This window comes from Drosophila takahashii, chromosome 2R (assembly GCF_030179915.1).
Source record: "Drosophila takahashii strain IR98-3 E-12201 chromosome 2R, DtakHiC1v2, whole genome shotgun sequence".
In the NCBI taxonomy this organism is placed as follows: Eukaryota; Metazoa; Arthropoda; class Insecta; order Diptera; family Drosophilidae; genus Drosophila; species Drosophila takahashii.
The window spans coordinates 36,355,989-36,375,742 of NC_091679.1; the positions used below are offsets into that span (position 1 = coordinate 36,355,989).

A 19,754-nucleotide genomic window follows, 5' to 3' on the forward strand; every position below is an offset into this window, starting at 1 on the left:
TTCGTTAAATTGGTCTTAATAAATAGACAACTTTTGATTTCTAGTCTAGTGATTAGCTGCTTGTTTTATAATGACTGCCTTACTCACACGAATTCTTGCTATTTTCTTTGTCATAAATTGACCAAACTGACTTATTTCGACTGACTGGACTTAATACTTAGTAAAGCTATACAATATACATATGACTATTATTTAATATTTTTGCCTAAAAAAAAATTGTTAAATTAATATGGTTGGTAATCAATTTAATTATTAATTAAATTTTTAACAAATGTTTGCAATACCATTAAAAACTTAAGCTTCTGACTGAGTTAGTTCCCCCGAAATAAAGCTACTTTGAATTATAAACACTTTTTCAGAGCTCAAGTGGTCTTTAGTTTTCGTTATTATAACGACTTAGACCTTCCCAAACTCGATTATGCCAAGTGTTAATGGTTACTTAGTTGCCAACACCCATTCGCTTTATTCCTCATATTTACACATTTAATGAGGTACATAATATGTGCGCTTATATGCGTATTTGTAGGTGATATACCCACCGTGACCAACCGTTTTTGCGGCCGAATAGGCTATATACTATAGGTGGGGGTTGGATCCATCAATCAAGTTCTGCTAACCGTTGGCCCCCGTATCCGACAAATGCACTCGGGTGATTTATGAGCACCGCCTATCAGGCGGAGGACTCGATTGACGCACTCGACGAGTCATCGCACTGCTTGTAAATGGTGAACACCTCCCCCTTCAGGCTGAGGAATCGCCGTAGGCTACTGGGATCCGGCTGTTGATCCGCTGGGTCCACATCCCGGATAACAGTGGTGCCTGCCATATCCCGGGTGGGATAACATCTCCAAGTGAAAGTCGGGGGTCGGAGGCCGCAGCAGCACCGGCTTCTGTCCATCTGATCCGTGGGCATGGCATCCTGAACTTTACTCGGACCACAGCCCAGGAATCCCCGCACCTTTTGCTTCACCAGCGATACAGTCCTTATGGTTTGTGTTAGGAAGGTGTAGAAAATGGGATTTAACGCACAGCTAAACAGGTTTAGTATGCCGAAACTGAAGTACAGCAGCCAGTCAATGGGTTCGGAGTAGGATCCATACAGTCGCATGATTAGGAAGACCCAGGCGGGCAGTCGGAGGCAGATAAAGACCGCCATCATCAGGAGCACCACCACCACCATCCTGCGATGCCTGGCCTCCCTGGCCAACGCAGCCGCCGTGGTCCTCTTCTCCGGATCCTTCCGAGGACTCTTCGCCGGCAGCTGCGGTGACTTCTCCAAGGCAAAGGGCAAGGCCACACCCATGGCACTGACCAAAGTGGAGGGCATCAGGAGATCCCCCCCACTCGACATCGCCTTGAACTGACCCTCCTTTGGCTCCTGCTCCTGCACCTGCTGCTCCTGGTGGTAGTGCCTCCGCAGCCACAGTTGCCTCGCTATCACCGCATTCAACCACACGAAGGACACTATGCAGGGCAGAAAAATCAGGGTGAACAGTATGACGTAGTAGAGTCCGACATCGTGCTGAAACGGAATATTTATAGAATTGCATTAATTGTTTTTCACCCGGCTGATAAGATAATCGGAACATTGATTCGACAATCCACTCGTTCTCCCCCCTCAAATCCCCTTAATCGCTGTCAAATATACGACGTGTATTGAAGAGATAATCCAGTCGTTGACTTACGTCTCCGGCCAGGCACATGTGGACCATTTCCAATTGAGTGATCACCAGTTCCTCGGGCACAGCCGTTGGCACTTCCGCGCTTTCCTCGGAAGAGTCATTTTCCACACCCAGCAGACAGATTCTCTTGTACTCGTAGATCCCAAGAAGCGGTCCAGAGGCGCCAATCGAACAGGCCCAGATGAGCAGCATGCACAGGCTGCTGAAGCGAATGTCCGGATTCCAGAATCCCAGCACGGGTCGCATAATAGCCAAGTAGCGATCCAGGGCAATGGCCACCAGGGTCAAACTGCCGGAAAGCACCGAGGTGGTCGTTATGAACGGCACAAAGTTGCACATGAAGCCGCCAATTGTCTATAAAGATTCAGATGGAAATCGTTTTTAAAAAAATGTAACTTGTACAAAAAGGATGTATGATAAAGTAGTTTATTTTAAATAATAAATAAATTTAAGTATTTGCAATATTTAAAATATGAAATTTAAGGTTCATATAGAAGGCTCATATAGAAGAAAATATTGGAAAATATTTTAAAAATTGCATAAACACCAGATAATTATAGATTTCTTATTTTCGAATATTTCCTTTTTCCTGGCTTTTCCAACTCACCCAAAGCTGGAGGTACTCCGCCTGGAACTGGGCCATATAAGAGATAGTGCAGAAGACACTGGAGACGAGATCACTGCAGGCCAGTGATATGAGGCAGGCTCTGAAGAAGGGTCGCAGCTTTCGGCGCGTGTTGACATAGAGGGTGCCCAGATTCCCGGAGAAGGCCAGGACAAATAGAGTGCCCACCACGGCGGAGAAGGCGTTCCGCTTGAAGCCATTCAGCTGGCTGAGATCACCGACAACGACGCCGGGAACCGGCTGGAGCGCCGTGCTCGGGGTGGCCTCCCCATAATGGGTGAAAGCCCACTTTAAGTACAAATCGAGTTGGTCGAAGGTGTAGTGGAGCAGGGCCATTTCCAACCCAATGCCAGAAAGCCCGAAAGTATGCCGCGCTAAAGGTCCGGACCTAAAAGCTTCCGCCGACAGACTGGCGACAGATTTATGACCACCGACTACCGACTACCGATGGGCTTAATGTTTCATTATCGGGTGCCCGCTTATCGTTCAGATTGCTATCCACTGTCATTATTATGCGCACCTCGTTGCACACGCCATCATCATCATCGTAATCACTCATTCATTCATGCCCCCGAAGCTTTTCCTTTCGATAGGGAGGGAGTTAAGTAAAAACACCTTGCAAATATCAGTTTTCCTTTAGCTGCGGTTTCACATTTATTTGCGACACTCTCCTCCTTTTATAGCACATTTGTTTATTGTCCTCCTTTCGGTTGCATAAGTTCGGCTTCAAAAAATACAACGCTTTCAACGCACATATATATTCATAATGGTATATCTAATATAGAGCTAACTGTAAGCTTAATGTACAAAAGAACGGTTACGGTTTAAACTTAACAGCAAAAGCCTATCAAGAACTAAGTGTAAACTTTAAACTAGGAGCGCTAGATTATCCAGTTAGCGGAGTGGGAAAACCAATGAAACAGTTTATACAAAAATTAACGGCTAGCTATTTAAAATTACAAAATTAAGCACTCGAAAATACTTGGAATCAAATGGCAAACACAATCAGAAGTCACATGCACACACTCACTCGCTCACACAACATTTGCCACGAACATCTGTATATCTGTATATATATAGTATATGGAGCTAGGTGTATAGTCTTTTAACCAGCATAGTTTTTGTAGGATAGTGTAGTAATCGTAGTGGATAAGGTAGCTTTACAACGACGGATAGTTCAGTGTTTGTATTCGAAAATGCAGCGAAGCTTTTTGGGTTTTAGGTTCCAGTAACTCTGGCTCAAGGACTCTTAGTAGAAGGACTCGTGGGATCCGTCCAGACATTGGCTGGCCATGTGGAGGGTGAGTGCCTGGTAGGGCAGTGGCTTGCCCATGCTCAGGTTGGCGGTCACGTAGACCAGGTAACTGGAGCCCGGCATCAGGTTCAGTATGGTCTCCGTTTCGATGTTGTCGGGACTGTGGAGGATATATTATTAGATAAATATTTCTAAGGGGTATACCCATTGCCCACCTCTGTTGCCTTTCCCTACAAGTCATCCACTCAAAGTTGCGATACTGCATCACCCTTTTGGGCACAAAGTCCATGCAGTAGTTGGTGGTGTCCACCACGCTGCGATTGCGCTGCGGCAGATTGAACACTATGATGCAGTAGCTGCAAGATAGAGAGATTTAGTATATCATAATTAGGAATTATGGACTGGGGTCTTACCTCAACTCCCGTTCATCTGGTGAGCCATTCCAGGCGATGGTGGCTCGATTGCACCTCGTTCGCACATTGAAAACACTGGTATTCTGCGGCAGTTCGGGCAAATCCCGGAACAAAGCCTCGCTGCTAAGGGCCACCTATAAAAATAAATATAATTTTAGATTATATGATATAGTTTCTGTATATTTAGTATCTACATACCATAACTTTCTGGGCCCGCAACGCCTCATCCTCGTTGCTCGGCTCGAATCGCATCAGATACCTTTCGCCGGGTAAAACTCCCTTCTGCCTTATGTAGGTGGGACTGTAGAAGGCCTCCGTTTTCCCCACCTCATTCCTCTGGCGCAGCAGCTTCACCCGGATCTCGCTGCCCGAGCAGGGAATCAACAGGTGCCTCATAAACGGCTCCGCCTCCACCTCGAGTATCGTCTGCGGCACCTTGAAGCTGTACACCTGTTTGCCATGTTGTCCCCCGATCTTCAGTTGCATCAGAGCCTGCTGTTTCAGGGCCAACGGTTGGGTGCGGTTGAAGTTCACCTGGCTGCTGGCCAGTCGAACGGTGAGGTTCTGTCGGGCCTGGTGGACCCCGAACACATCCAATTGGTAGTTGCTCCGCGGGTGAAGGCGACGCAGCATTTGCTGGCGCCTCTTCCCCGTGCACACGATGTGCAGATTCTGCCGGGGATTTAGCCTCCTCTCCCGCTGGGCTGGTGCTCCCCAAACGAGGTCCATGGGATTGCCTCCGGAGCAACTGGGAGTCAGGGGTCGCTGATCCACATAGGCGGACACCGCCTGGCAGAAATTGTCGAAAGTTATCCGCGGGGTGTTCATGGAGACGCGCTGTATCACCAGGCAATAGTGCATGACGTGGTAATCAAACTTGCTGAAACGATTTTTGAGGTTTGAATAGAGAAATACTAGGTACTTACTAAAACTTATATCTCTTCAACTTGAACTACTTTTTAAAGATTTCAAGGAAAATTTTATTTTAAACATCGTTAACATAGTGACTATTAATTAAGTTATAACTAAAGATCAGTAACTTTATCTCAGATTTTTGTAAGAAAAATCGTATTTATTTATTATCTTTACGCAAATTTTATTAATTTATTCGCCGTAATCATCATTTAAAATTTGTACTTATTAATTTGAAAATAAATTCAAATTAGTCTACCTAATAAATTATTCTAAGATTAAAATGGAGATAATGATAAATTGCAAGGCCTCTCTGCTAAAACCTTCTCTATGGTATTTTCCTAGATCTCTAGATTTTCGGGATCACAACTCACCTCCTGTCCCACTTGACGATCATCTCGCGCTTCCGCACGCGGTTCTGGGTGCGAATGGCGATCCGGTGCGTGGCATTGAGGAGGGGCCAGTCGTGCTGGGGATGCTCCGCCAGGGCGTCCACCTTGAGGGCTCCCGAGTGGCGGGAAAGGACGAAGAGGTCGTATTGGCCGCGGAGGGCGCAGGGCAGCACCAGACTGCCCACAGCCACACCTGGACCAGGTGCCACTGCCGCCGGCCGGAGGAGGTTTCCTGCAGAGGCAGAGGAGATCGCCGGTTAATGAAGGGGTTTCGGGGTCTTGGGGTCTGGGGATCTGGGGGCCCCAAGAAGGGCGGACTTACCTGTCTGATTGTAGTACATCTTGCGGCCCACGGGCGCCGAAAAGCGAATCGTCAGCGGCGTCGAGTCGTTCAGGTTCAGCACAAATCTGCAAAACGCAAAACGAGATGAAGGCGGCTTTTCGAGGGGCGGAGTAAGTGAGCTGTTAACGCCCTTTGTCAAAAATGATGACACTAAATTATCACACGCAATTTGTTTTGCCGCCTGTCTGGACCGAACTGAACCAAATGAGTCAGCGCCTTTTGGCCATACTCTGTTCTAAAGGGTCAGTCCGGTTGGTCAGGGGGTAAATATGAAGGATTCCTTAAACATTTCATCAATATTTAGTTAAAACATTTTAGATTAAAAGTCATTAATATATAATCTCTTATTAGTGACTTAGAACTTACAGAGATAAAGCTTAGATTTAGATTAAGATTTCTCTTCACAAATACTTCACATGGTTAATAACCTCTATAAGCCGGAAAGAGCATCCATCCTTCGACTTCCTTTATCCTTTTGCCAACTTTGTTTATCCATCTTCTCGCCGATGCTGTTGCAACATTGTTGCAGCCAAAGATTGAGTTCAAGTCCCCTGGGCGCTGGACTTTTTCTGAACTTGCTGAGCTTTGTATTGTAATTAAATGCGAAATTTACGAGCAATTTTTCTAATGACAAACTGCTAAGACAAACGAGCTCGCCGATACACCCACATGGTATTTATATGTACATATATAGAACACGAGACTCGGACAAGGATGCAGTTTGCAAGGAGCAGTTCGCAAGGATGGCCGCTTCAATGCAGCAAATGACTCATTGACTTGGCTTATGGCCGGCCATCTCGAGTTTTATTTTTATGACCGGCTACTTCCGGCCAACGCCATGGGCCATCATCATCATCATCGTCATCGTGGCCATCATTATCGTCATCCCCCGCAAACCGAACAGAAGTTAGTGCGCCATTCGTTGCCATATAATACCATATAGTCGTATTTTTGGCCGCCCTGCCAAAAGGTTCGGATTGATGGAGTGTTTTAATGCATTTCGACCATTGTTGGTCGGCGGCGCCGCTGCGACTGAGAAAATATTTGCTTTAATTTAAGCCTTGCATGTTGCAATGGCGATTGTTTGTTGGCCAGCGCTTGTTGTTGGGGGCCATCCTTGTTGTCGGCACGATGACAGCAGTCAATTATACAAGGCAAACATCGGCCAAAGGCGAAAGTTGAATGCGCTCCCGGGGCAGCGAGGCCCGGAAATGATTTAATGCTATCCAAGCAGGCCGCAGTAAATGTTTAATGGATTTGAAAGCCCGGGATTATCATAATACTCCGAACTTTTGAAAGGCTGGTTTAAGTGGGTTGAGCACCCTCGCATTCTATGTATTATATATTTTTTAAACTTTCCCACTCTTTATAATCGATATGCCCAACCTGCAATAAGCAGGTTATCCGCCACATCACAAGCCCACTAAAATTCACACCAACCACAGTTAATTCACAATTGTCCAACGTGACAGACACCAAAATGTTGTGGAATTATCCAAGTGTCTCTATCATCTTCCTGGTGAATATTTTAAATCCCACTCAGGGAATAGTGAACCCCTCGAATGAGACGGCCAACACGGTGATCTTTATGCTGCCCGAAAAGGATCTGGGACCCGATGTTTGGGAAGCGGGAGTCAATTGCCTCGACAGCTTCTCGCAAATCTTTTTCTACCGCAATCCCGTGGAGCGCTTTACCAGAGCCTATAACTTGGTGCTGGCCCACGTGTTCAACCTCTCCAGTCCGGCGGATCAAATTCAGGAGGGATTCAGCAAGCTAATCAACGAGGCGGCCACCTATCCCGGGGAACCACACAGACAGGAACTTTTTCAAATCCGAGTGATATCCGACAAAACCAACCAGACCATCCCAAACATGGGATCACTGGTCCTCGCCGACAACTATGTGATAATCGTGGACTCTATAGAGCGATTACGCAGACTGATGGCCAATCACGTAAAAAATATGCGATCCTGGAACCCAGGAGCCCGATTCTTGATTCTTTTTAATGATCCAAAACTGAGGAATCGTCCCCGGGACGTGGCATCCCAGATTTTCACGCGGCTAATGGAAAAACTTTATGTCCATCGAGTGGCCCTTCTCTACTCCATTTCGCCCACGGACTATAACCTATTGGTTAACGATTACTACAGCAATGTGAACTGCCGGATTCTGGACATTCAGAGTGTGGGTCAGTGCCACAATGGAGAACTTTCGCCCAGTCCCCGAGTCGTTCATGCCTCCATGCAGGACTACGTGGCTGGTTTCAGCCCCAAGAACTGCACCTTCTTCGTCTGCTCCTCGATCTCGGCTCCCTTCGTTGAGGCCGACTGCATCGTGGGGCTCGAGATGAGAATCCTTGGATTCATGAAAAATCGACTGAAATTTGATGTGAGTTTATATACCTTATTCTTGCTTTTTGCAAACTAAATTGTGGAGGCTTTTGACTGTTACGACATAAACATTTATCGAAAAATGTATTAAATTGATGCTGTAAGATATTTTCTAAATTTGTATACCAAATTACCGACTTAAATTTAAGAGGCATCAAACCTAAATACAGTTGAATAGAACTTTAAGAATTTATTACCACTTAATTAAAATTAAAAAAAATTAAAATTAAAATTACCACTTAATTAAATTAAATTCAAATATTTCCTTACTAATCTATATACTTTGTTTGGGAAAACAGTCCTTTGACTTAAACTTATTAAATTGACAAATATTTTGTTTTATATTAGTCATACATCATTTCATTTTTTTGAAATTGATCTTATGATCTTTCTTCTGTAGTATCCAAGAATGAGATTTAAAATAAATAATATTTTCCATACATTTTTTTCGATCTAACTTAATAATCCCTCTTTCTTCTTCCATAGGTAAACCAGACCTGCAGCAACGAGTCTCGTGGCGAAATAGAAGCCGATGGCAGCTGGGGCGGCTTGCTGGGGAAAGTGGAGGACAACGAGTGCGACTTTATAATCGGGGGCTATTACCCGGACAACGAGGTGGCTGACGTCTTCTGGGGATCGGATACCTATCTGCAGGATGCGCACACCTGGTACATCAAGGTGGCGGAACGGAGACCCGCCTGGCAGGCGATGGTGGGCATCTTCGAGGGCTACACCTGGCTGGGCTTCATCTTGATTCTCATTATCAGCTGGCTGTTCTGGTTTGCCCTGGTCAAGATCCTCCCAGAACCGAAGTACTACCAACAGTTGAGTCTAACGGCCATCAATGCTCTGGCTGTTTCGATTTCAATAGCCGTTCAAGAGCGTCCCATTTGTGAGTCCACGAGGCTCTTTTTTATGGCTCTGACCCTCTATGGCCTGAATGTGGTGGCCACCTACACGTCCAAGATGATAGGAACCTTCCAGGATCCCGGCTATCTACATCAGCTGGATGAACTAACGGAAGTGGTGGCCGAGGGAATTCCCTTTGGCGGCCACGAGGAGAGTCGCGATTGGTTCGAGAACCCGGATGATATGTGGATCTTTAAGATGTACAACACCTCGCCGGAGTTTATGCCGCAAACGAAGAATTTGGAGGCGGTGAAATGGGGAGAGCGGTGCATCCTGAGCAACCGGATGTACACGATGCAGAGTGCCCTGGCCGATGATATATACGCCTTTCCCCACAACGTCTTCAGCAGTCCCTTGCAAATGATCATGAAGGCGGGCTTTCCCTTTCTCTTCGAGATGAACAGCATTATCCGGAATATGCGGGATGTGGGCATTTTCCAAAAGATCGATGCGGATTTTAGATACAATAATACGTATCTCAATAGGATCAATAAGATGCGACCAAAGTTTGCGGATACCGATATCGTTCTGACCACGGAGCATCTTAAAGGACCCTTTGGCATCCTGGTTGTGGGCATCTGCGTCGCCGCCCTCACGTTTCTCGGCGAGCTAATGATCCGGAATTGGCGGTGCCAGCTGGTCAGCAAGCAGCAGGACAGGAAAAGAAAAAAGAGAAAAAGGAGGAGAGGAAGGGGGAGGAAGGACCCAAGGGATAACCACTGGCAGCGCCAAGTTCAAGTGGCTCCAGTCGTACGATTTACGCCAGTCAAACGACGCAAAGTTTTCTAGGGACAAACAAGTCAAAAGTAAACTAACCCAAACTAACTCCCCTAGCTGGCTGCGATAAAATTGACTCAATTCACATAAATTTGCAATTGAGAGACACTGACTCTGACTGGCAATCCCTCCCTCCTGCCATCCCCCCTCCAATGTCTGGGTCTCTTGTCTGGTCTATAGTCTATATAGATATAGTATAGTCTGGTCCGTGCCGTTCGGGTCGCTTCTGTTACTTTTCACGCGAAATACTTAAAATCAGAGACAAAATTCTATTTTTGCAAACAACAACGGCGGGGAGTCTGTGTGCAGCCTGGTGCATTTGGGAATGGGACTGAGGAACGGGAATGAGACTGAGACGAACTCCCCTCGCTTTCCGCAAATTGACAATCAGCTTCAGATTTCCCAGCTGCACTGCCGCACTGCTGCAGCCGGAAAACTCCGAGCGAAAACACAGATAAAGAACGAGTTAAGCAGATATCCCTATAAGTGGCGCATTCGCTGATTGCGAAGGAAGTTACTGCAGGGCAGCCAAACAAATATCGCTTCGATATCAGATGGCACAAGTTTCGGTTCGAAAATATCATCCCAAATGGAATTGGAATTGCAAGTAGAGCGCAGAAGTGGAGGAGGAACAACTTTTGTTCGTTACAGGATATAAATTTGGTAATTTTTAAGGGATTCCTATTTAATAGGCAGTGGATTTTTAGTGGCCCATACTTACAGCTTGGTTATAAAACTTTTAAAAAATTAAGGTTTGATGAAAAATAGTAAATGGAATTAAATCTACATTAGCTCTTAATATAAATTTATTAAATCAAAATACATATCATATTTCTGTGGAAGTTAATTTCAAATAAATGCTTTCCTACAAATTGTTTTATTCATTTTCAGTTTAAGCTACAATTTATTTGCACTTCAGAAATCTATAATTCATGTTTAATATGAGTTATTAGATATTCCATAAATCAGATTTCGCTTTTGGAAAATTCCCATGGCTGTGTATTTTGCCCCCAGCAACTTGTTGAGACAATTTATCATCTGTTTTCATTAATGGATCTTATGGCCGACATTGAGTGCCGGGGATTACTCATCCGCTGTCACTGGGAAGTCAAGTGTAAATACATAGAGCCCACCGAACACTTCGCCCACTTTCCCAACTGGGCTCGCGTTTCACTTGTGATCCTTGTGTCGGCCAAGAACATAACAATTATTCGATATCTCTATTATGCCTCAACACACTGCTTCAGATTCTGATTGTGATACCGATTCTATGAGTGATTTACGCCGAAAACAATGCGTAACAAAGACACACTCAATTACTCACACCGAAATGGGCACAGTGAGCACTTAGTGTCTGCAATTTGAAAATTGCTTCTCCCTTCCTCTGCGGTTGTGTCTCTATTTTTTGGGAAATTTTAGACTATTGAACTATGGCGTTGATGCGAAGTCGCAGTCGTCTGACTAAGAGCGACGCCCCTCTGTCTGTTCTGTTCGGTTTGGTTTGGTTTGGTTTTGGCTCTGTCGATTGCGATTCCTATTCCCATTCCGATTCCCATTCCGATTCCTCAGTTTCATCCTCAGACTTACGCAGTCTCGGCCGAGTATTTTCGTACTCTGTCAAGTGCTAAAAATACATACTATGCCCACCGCACTCGTAGGAGATCTTTTCTGGCGGCGCAAAATAATGACGACGATGTTGATGCCGATGTCGATGTTGAGTTTGATGATGATGGGGCATTGGTCATTGTGCGAAATTTCGCCTTTGCCGCAAGGTCTGCGTAGTTTTGAGCTAAAAACCAAAACAAAAACGGGGGAGAAAAAAGGCCAAAAACGAATTATGCTTCGCATTTTATGGCAATTTGTTGCTGCTGTTGTGGCCGCTTTGATGCGCTTACAAATAAATAGTTTCACGCCATAAAAGTGGAGATGCGGGCGGGTTTTTGCCGAGTGTCGGGCCGGGCAATAAAAGTTGTTTACACCGCCTGAGCCTGCGGCGCTCATAAAAATGCAACGCCAACAACAATCCAACAACAGCATCAACATATTAACAACATTTTGCCTTTATTCCCTGCACAAAATGGTTCTGGAAGGGATATACAGTGAATGGAGTAGTTAGGCGACGGGGTAAAACTATATTCATTAATTTTAAAGCATTTTATTTCAAATAAAGCAATAATAAAAACAAAGAAATTTAAATGTTTAAGACAAAAGATTTATATCTTTCTAAGTGAAATAAAATATAAAATGGTTCAGATAAATATAAATTATTTGTAAAATAATTTCTTTGGCTTGGAAATGTATTCAAAATATTTTAATAAGATATTTGCCTAATCATATCATACATCATGGAAATGTTAAACAATTGCATTATATAATATAGTTTACCCAGTTTAAAGCACTATCTTTTCATAACGTCACCTAAAATAGTTTTTAAGAGGTATCCACCTGTCGAGTAAATTCCTTTACAGTTGGCCAGACAATTACCTTTCCGGCAGTTTTGGGGTTTGTTTTGATTTCAGGCCACTGACTGTTTGACTGGGTGACTGGCAGCCACAGGCAGAGCAACAGCCACAACTAGATGGCGAATGCCACAGGTGGCCGCAAGTGGCATCCAGAAGTCCAGAATGATCGACTGGCGAATGCGAATCGGGAATTGTGAATTGCGAATTTCGAATTGGGAACGGGAGCGCATATTGCGCCGTCGAATTAAGTCGTTAAATTAATATTTATGATTTGTTTGCGCAAAAATATTAACGCTCGCCCCTTGATTGGTGGATGTGGATGGAAGGATACGCACGGGGCCACTAGGAATGGGATTGCGAATGGTAGTTTGTATGGGCATGAGTATGAATATGGCCTGCTGATTCTAGCAAAACGCTTAATGGCTGCACGCGCCATAAACGCGACTTTTGCCATAGCTTCTTTGACCAACTACTGCCGAACTCCTTTCACACGCTCAGCAAACTGGGCAACTCGAGCCGAACGTCACGTACTCTGGTTCTGGATTTTGGAACTGGGCTCCGGCCTCTCGGATCTCGAATCTCACATCTCCAGAGTCTCGCGAGCTGGTCACTCGATCTGCCTTTGGAGGCAATTGGAGCACCCTCGCCGTGCCGCCTAATACACATACCAACTATATTATATAGTGGGGCAAAAAAGGGAAAAATGAAAGAAAAGAAGCCAAAGCACTGAAAAAGCGAAACGAAAAAGGAGTTGACGACAAACCACGACATTAATTTGAATGTTTGCCGGCATTCTGTGGCAAATGATCGAGTGTTATCCGAGCCGAGGGCCTCCAGTTTCCCCGCGGCGGTTCGCACGTTCACTGGAGAAGATGAAAACTGAAAACTGAAATCCCGGAGCCCAGTGCCCAGAGCCCAGAGCCTAAGCGAAAACGTGACGGGCCTCTTTTGACCCAGGCACAACTGCTGCGGCCCAAGGGAAACCAATGAAAATCGTAAAAAAAGAACGTTACTCATACGCCACGTGCAACGCAGCGGGAACAGTGGTGCAGAGAAATGCGCCAATCGGGCCTTGTTGATAGGTAACTTTAGGAGGGCAGGGAAAACTCAATATAGGGGAGCCACAGATATGTATTCCTATGTAGAACATCAAATTTAGGTGTTACAGGAACTTATAACAGCAAGACAAAAATAGAAAAAGTGGTTGCAAAAATTTAAATTAGGTATTGTCAAGATATATCTTGATTAGATTTTTTCTATATGGATTTTTCTGAATATTTTGATTTTAAACTTTTTAGAAAAACCTAATCAGCATTAATTTATATCTAACATTTATTTTATTAACTTTTGTTTAAGGCCACAGTTCTTGATCTATTGAGATTTGATTGAAGCAATGAGTACGTTTTTATATCCTATAGTCCAATACCATTTAATTTAAGTAAAGGTCGAGGAATATAATTGGATCACAGCTCTTGTACTTTAATCTTGTGATTTGTAATCTTATACCATTTTATTTACCTAAATCTCAAAGAATACAGTTTTTATTTCAAAAACGAGTTACAGAAGTCCTAATAGTGTTTGTAGTTTTCCCCAAAACAATCTTAGATTTAAGTGGAACATTTCCCATAATTTAAGAGGTTTTGACATATAATCTGGGTCTGAATCCACAGTGCGATTTGTGGCGGCAGCTGTGAGGACAACAAAAGCTCGCACACTAGACAAATAAGAAGAAGAGCTATGGACACACACACACACATTTATGGACAACTGTAAAAAAAAACTCTGGCTGAGGATTTTCGTTCATTTTTTTTTTGTTTGGCCAGCCACACGTCGTGGTTATAAATTATTTTTTTGCTCCTGCCGGCTATTTCTTCTTCTTCTCGAAGAGGCGCCCCTAAGTTTGGCTCTTTTGGCCATCTTTCGCATTTGTTTGGCCGTAATTTGATTTGTGTGGCAGGCGGCGTCGCCATCGCACTTAGCCGTATTGCTGCCCCTCATCGGAAAACCGAAAACCGAGAATCGAATGCCGTACTCACCGCTTCCTCTGCCGCTCTGCCAGGGCAATATGCACTGGCACGTCCACGTAAAGGTCTTCCAGGTCGTCGAAGTCCTTCAGCATCTTGCGGTACCGCTGCAGCGAAGGACACCTTTGCGGTGATACAGCGGGCTTCGCCTTTGCTGGCACATTGGAGTCCTGCACCAAAGGAGGCGGCTGGAGTAGCTCCGTGGAGTCGAGGATAATGCGATTACTGACCATCGGCAGATGGGAAATCTCCGCGAGAAGCGACGGGCTGAGCAGGAGCAGCAGCAGCAGCTCCACTCCTGGCGACATGATTCTCGCTCTTGGTTCACTTTATTTTGTATCAACTGTTCACTTGTTTTGTTCTTTTTATTGGATTTTCAGCTTGAACTAGATGAAACCACCTTTAAGTGCGTGGAGCTTTATTAAATAAATTGCTTTTTAATAGGCTGCTTTGTTTTTCCTAACAAGTAATTTATTTAATAACTAGATATTTTCAATGGCCAACAAATTCGATTTGTTTCTTGTTCATCGCATGTTTATTAATTGATTTCGGCATTTGTTGGCCAACCAAAATCTACAAATTGTTTTACTTAATTTGCTTTAATTGAACTCAACAGTAGAAGAAATATCTAGCCGAACAAAAGTTATTTGGACTTGTTCAGCTTATTTTCTGTTAACTAAATCAAACTATATGGTCTTCTTAGTTAAAGACATTCTAGCTGTTGATAAAGAAAATAAGACACTAGGATTTTAAGAAAACTAAACTTTATAAGTTAATAATTTAGTCGAAAAGTTTTATGATTTCTATTCAAGCTTCCTTGTTTCTATCCCCTTTGAAATATCTTCCAAATTTACTACACTTTCTAAGTCTTCTTCCATTCTTAATTGCACTGAGTAGTTTTCATTTCTTTTGTTAAGTTTCCTCTAGCAATTTCTGTTGCAAGGAAGCTTTACAAAATCACTGGGATACAAAAACACTGTGCAACATTTTTAGGGTTATAAAATGTAACCGCAATTCTGATTTCATGAGCGGAAAGAACTCATCGAAATAAGCTAAAACCCATTTGGGTTTCTCTGGCTTAGCTCGCGTTTACCTTTTATAGCGAGTTAAAGTTTTACATACAAAATTTATTTGTAACGGCCATATCTTTTGAACCGATTAAAATTTCACTATCAAGTCTTCGGTGATTATGTAGCTATGAACCCAAGGAACTAAATTGACAAATGACTCTTGCGAAGACGTACACCTAGCGCGTTAAAAATCGAAAAATTAGGCAAATTTGTTTTTTAACGCGCTAGGTGCACTAGTTACTAAGTGCGCAAGAGTCATTTGTCAATTTCGTTCCTTGGGTTCATAGCTACATAATCACTGAAGACTTGATAGTGAAATTTTAATCGGTTCACAAGATATGGCCGTTACAAATAAATTTTGTATGTAAAACTTTAACTCGCTATAAAAGGTAAACGCGAGCTAAGCCAGAGAAACCCAAATGGGTTTTAGCTTATTTCGATGAGTTCTTTCCGCCCATGAAATCAGAATTGCGGTTACATTTTTCATGTTGCACTGTGAAATCTGATGTTTCTGTCCGACGTTTAATTCTCTGCCTCCCCCAACCAAAAAAAACTGCGTTTCGCTTCTAATCCGTAAATCCGAAAATCCCGAAATACGAAGCCCCCGATTCCACTCGACTCTCCTTACGGCGTACAGAGGCGTACAGCCCCCACCCTCCTTCGCCTCCCGATTTGCTGTCCTCCGCACAATTAAGGCCTGTCAAACCTTTGACACACGCTCTCCCACCCAACGAAAAAAGCCCCCAAATCCACCCACAACTTCTTTGGCCTGCCGCTATATGGCCAGAAAATAAAAATGTATTTTTTCCCGATTCTTTTTAGGGGGAGTAACGCAATGCGTCGGCTCCTCTCTTTTCGGTTACTCGGCTGCTTTTTGGGGGCGCCCAATTAATTGGGGGCTGCAGTGGATGTGAATCGATTCTCGGAACTGTTAGATTTGCTAATTGCGGCTGCCCGCTGACCTTTCCTTCTTCTTTGCACAGGGGTCCCCACTTTAATTAAGGTTCTGCGAATTTGCGTGTGCCGCAACAATTGGCCGGGGGGGCGTGGGTAGATAAAAACGGGGGGCGTGGCGCGGCTGGAACACCACCTGTGGCTGTGGAACACACGAGCAATTAGCCGATGGCCCACGCACGAGCACTCTTACTTTTACTTTTGCTCTTCCGACCAGAAACACTTTTCATAAATTCGTATTTTGAATTGTGGTTGCACGCATAGTTGGGATTCTTTTAGCGGGCTTTTTGCCGGGTGTTCCCCCGTTTGCTCGGTGTTTTTCACTCGGATTTTCCACACGCGACACGTTTTCCCGGGTACGGAAGTTTAGCTTTTGGCACTTGGCTGCTGTTTCCGTCGTTTTTCGACGCTCGTCCTCGTCGTCCGCCTGCCTTGACGTGCAAACGCAAAATGCCCGAGAGTCGTGCGCAAAGAAAGCCAAAAAGCCCGAGCGTCGAGAGCAAGAAGCGACTGCGACGCCAGCGTAGACGCCGACGCAGGCAGCGACGCCGGCCGAGGCAGAGGCAGCTCCCAAGGAACGAAGAAGGCCCCAACTAAAAACCGAAGACGTCCCGAAGTCTCCCCCACGCACACACACAGAAAGTCTGAAAAAAAACAGCAAGAACAAACGATATAATAGAGGGCCACGACTTTCAGATACCCGCTACACAAAATCTTGATTCTGAAGATGTTGCATACTTTCAAGAGCTTTTGGTTTTAGTATTATTTGATTTTGATAATACAATACAAATTCCTAAAGTGTTCATGTGAAGTATGGGCTTACCGAAAAACCTAGAAATAACTTACAGATACCCTGTAATCCCATTTAAAATATATGATTTAGATTCAAAAATCTCTAAGAAAACAGTTTCAGTTCTGTTCAAAAAATACAAATTTCTACCCCCTGTTACATACTCCTCCCCAAATGCAATATACCTCTTCTACTCTATGGCTAACGGGTATAAGAATAAGAAAAACAATACATACACTTTTTGCTCTCCCTTAATTAATGCCTTCGCTTTGGGCCTGCCCCATTGATGGCTTGTGTTGTTTTTTGTCTCGCCAACATTTTTGATTTTTGAATTTCGTTTTCAATGAAAACCAGAAGAGAACACAACGAAAAATAAGAAGAGCAAGAACAAGAGCCCAGAATCAGTGGAATAACATGATGTGCGTTGATTTTTTATGTGCCGCACGTGACTTTCGGTGGAAACCCTGAGCGCCACTCGGCCGCATCTTGGCAGCATCCCCTCTCAAAGACCTCGAAAGGGGATTCCCCGCCAGCCATCCGCATGCAAAGTGCCTGAGTGCCCCCACATGAAATCGGAGCTGGCCGAAACACGGAAGATAAACATTAGATCCGAGTGGCAGTGGCAGAGGCGGCGGAGTGGATGTGGATGTGGATGCAACATGCGATGAGGCGATGCTGTGGAAACGCTTTGACAGGCTAGTGTTTGCCGATTCGAGTGCATGTGCAGCTGGGTTCGGGTATTACATGTGTCCCCCAAGTGATTAAAGCCATTCCAGGGCAGCGGTCGCAGCTGTATCAATTTCCAACCAAGGCTACGACTGAACACAGTCCACTTTGGGAGATTAAGTTAAGTCATTAACTGTTACAAAATGAGATGAAATGGTATATAGGACAATTTTGCAGGGGTTTAAGTGTTACATCAGTGGCGGATCTTAAATTTGGTTGTGAGGGGATTTTCAGAATAAAAATTACTCTTACTGAACTGCAGCCCACCCAATAAGTGGGCATTCTATGCCTCGTTTGTGAATGCCATAAATTCGGAAACGTTTATATTGGTAGTGTCAATGTGGGGGATACGTTTATGTAAAAAAATATTTAAGTTTATTATTTGTGAACTAGAACTTAACATTTTCTAATCTCCCATACATATTTACTTGTGCATATTTTCGATTCATCTCATTTATCAAACTAAATCCTTCGCTTTATGTTTTGCAATTTAAGATGTAGCGGAACAGAAACCTCATAAATGTCAGCTCCAAATTGTTATGAAATTTTCGCTGGCCTTATTATGCATTTTGCTGATATAAACAAATTACTTTTTGCTGTGCTCCACCTTTTTCGCCGCCAACTTCGCAGTGATTTGGCTGGCTTCACCTGTGCGAGTGCGAGTGAGTGCGAAGGGGTTTTCCCGGAATTCTGACAGCTTAAAGCGAGTGAAAAAGGCAAGGTAAAACAACATTTTTGCCCTGTGACAGGAAGGAAATGAGTTGCGTCTGGCCGTAGCGTAGCAACAAATTAACAGCAAATTAGTTAGAAAAGCAGCCAGCAGTTTTAGTGACTTAATCAGCGGCAGTTTGTGGCAGCAGGGGAATCGGGGTGCAGGAAGCTAGTGGCAGGAGGCAGGAGCAACGAGAGTTGACAACGGCCAACCTTGAAGGCGCCCCTGCCGCGCATTTCTCAAGGGTCCGCAGCCCCGATCCTCCGTCACCCAGCCTCCGTCCTCCAGGCTCCCGGTCCAATCTCATGCATAATGCAGGGCGCTGCCCGCCTGTCAGTGCGACGCTGTCCGGCGTCCATTCCCCCACCCAACCCAATCCCAATCCCAAACCCCAACCCCTTCCAATCCCAACTCCTTGGCGCTGATGGTGGCCCAGAGTCGGCGTTGCATTTTCAACAAATTAATTATTGGCGAAGAGGTGGAACAAGTCACTTAGCTGCCGAGTAGAATGTGCCCTTGCTCCACGGCGATCGAACGTTGATTTGGCAGAAGCTTAGGGCCTTTCGGTATGGAATGTGCTCTTAATTGGCCTGAAGTTTTAATTGATATTTAATATTTTCTTGAAGTAGAGTAATTATTATCATTAGGTATCGGATAGTTGAAATTTTGGCAAAAAAATTTAAATGAAAGCAAGGGAAAGGTAAAAAAAATTATCTAGAAAAGTTTCCGTTTTGGCCATAAGTTCTTGATCATCATTTTCAACAAAAAACCCATGTTTTCTCCATTTATTCACTCAACCACTCTTCTTTGAAATATGCTTTCATTTGATTGAACATTCTTCATATATTCTGCCCGTCCTCTTTTACATTTCAACTATTTTTGACCACCTATGTGAATATTTACTGTGACAAATATTCGATTGATTTTCTTTAAATTGCTGACATGCCAGAAAATGCCGCGCGAATCGAGTTGAGTGCATTTTGCTGTTGACACAATACTTCAGCTGCTCCATTTGTGTAACGATAGAGTCAACACGCTGTTCCCGACAATCGATCAGCGATTTACGACTGCCAAACTGGGAGCACTGAATTGAAATACTCAGATACTGATGGAACATCCTGGCATTTTGGCATTTTAACATTCTGGCATCCAGCACCATTGACTGAACTTATTGGTACAACATTTTTGCCTCACACTCGCACTTCATCAACGCAAAATGATTGGCATGCCTCCGTCATTGGCGGCAGCAGAGGCTCTGGCCAAAGCGGTAGCTATATGGCTATATAACTGAAGCCGAGGATGGGGAAGAAGGGTACT

The 19,754-nt window shown here is 44.2% G+C and overlaps 3 protein-coding genes across 6 annotated transcripts in view; 1 reads left to right on the forward strand and 2 right to left on the reverse strand.

Annotated features, from left to right (window-relative positions):
- Nucleotides 1-466: 466 nt before the first annotated feature.
- On the reverse strand, nucleotides 467-2,751 carry LOC108064745 (gastrin/cholecystokinin type B receptor). The gene is made up of 3 exons (XM_017152425.3): nucleotides 2,290-2,751; nucleotides 1,686-2,036; nucleotides 467-1,522 (listed from the first exon to the last, which is right to left on the reverse strand). The coding sequence occupies exons 1-3, from the start codon at nucleotides 2,641-2,643 to the stop codon at nucleotides 671-673; spliced, it is 1,557 nt and encodes a 518-aa protein (XP_017007914.2). The 5' UTR covers nucleotides 2,644-2,751; the 3' UTR covers nucleotides 467-670.
- A 228-nt stretch (nucleotides 2,752-2,979) lies between these two features.
- Nucleotides 2,980-19,754, reverse strand: part of nord — a 60,769-nt gene continuing 43,994 nt past the window's right edge. For 2 of the 4 annotated variants that reach the window (XM_070213253.1, XM_070213254.1), the window contains 6 exons: nucleotides 5,602-5,687; nucleotides 5,262-5,511; nucleotides 4,174-4,855; nucleotides 3,976-4,109; nucleotides 3,778-3,918; nucleotides 2,980-3,722 (listed from right to left, as the gene is read on the reverse strand). In XM_070213253.1, coding sequence (XP_070069354.1) covers nucleotides 3,557-3,722; nucleotides 3,778-3,918; nucleotides 3,976-4,109; nucleotides 4,174-4,855; nucleotides 5,262-5,511; nucleotides 5,602-5,687 — 1,459 coding nt within the window. In that variant the 3' untranslated portion in view covers nucleotides 2,980-3,556. Of the gene's footprint in view, nucleotides 3,723-3,777; nucleotides 3,919-3,975; nucleotides 4,110-4,173; nucleotides 4,856-5,261; nucleotides 5,512-5,601; nucleotides 5,688-14,197; nucleotides 14,762-16,402; nucleotides 16,642-19,754 lie in introns of those variants that run through there. The other 2 variants (XM_017152440.3, XM_070213252.1) reach the window with 2 other exon arrangements.
- On the forward strand, nucleotides 7,211-10,487 carry Ir60a (Ionotropic receptor 60a). The gene is made up of 2 exons (XM_017152439.3): nucleotides 7,211-8,011; nucleotides 8,500-10,487. The coding sequence occupies exons 1-2, from the start codon at nucleotides 7,211-7,213 to the stop codon at nucleotides 9,709-9,711; spliced, it is 2,013 nt and encodes a 670-aa protein (XP_017007928.2). The 3' UTR covers nucleotides 9,712-10,487.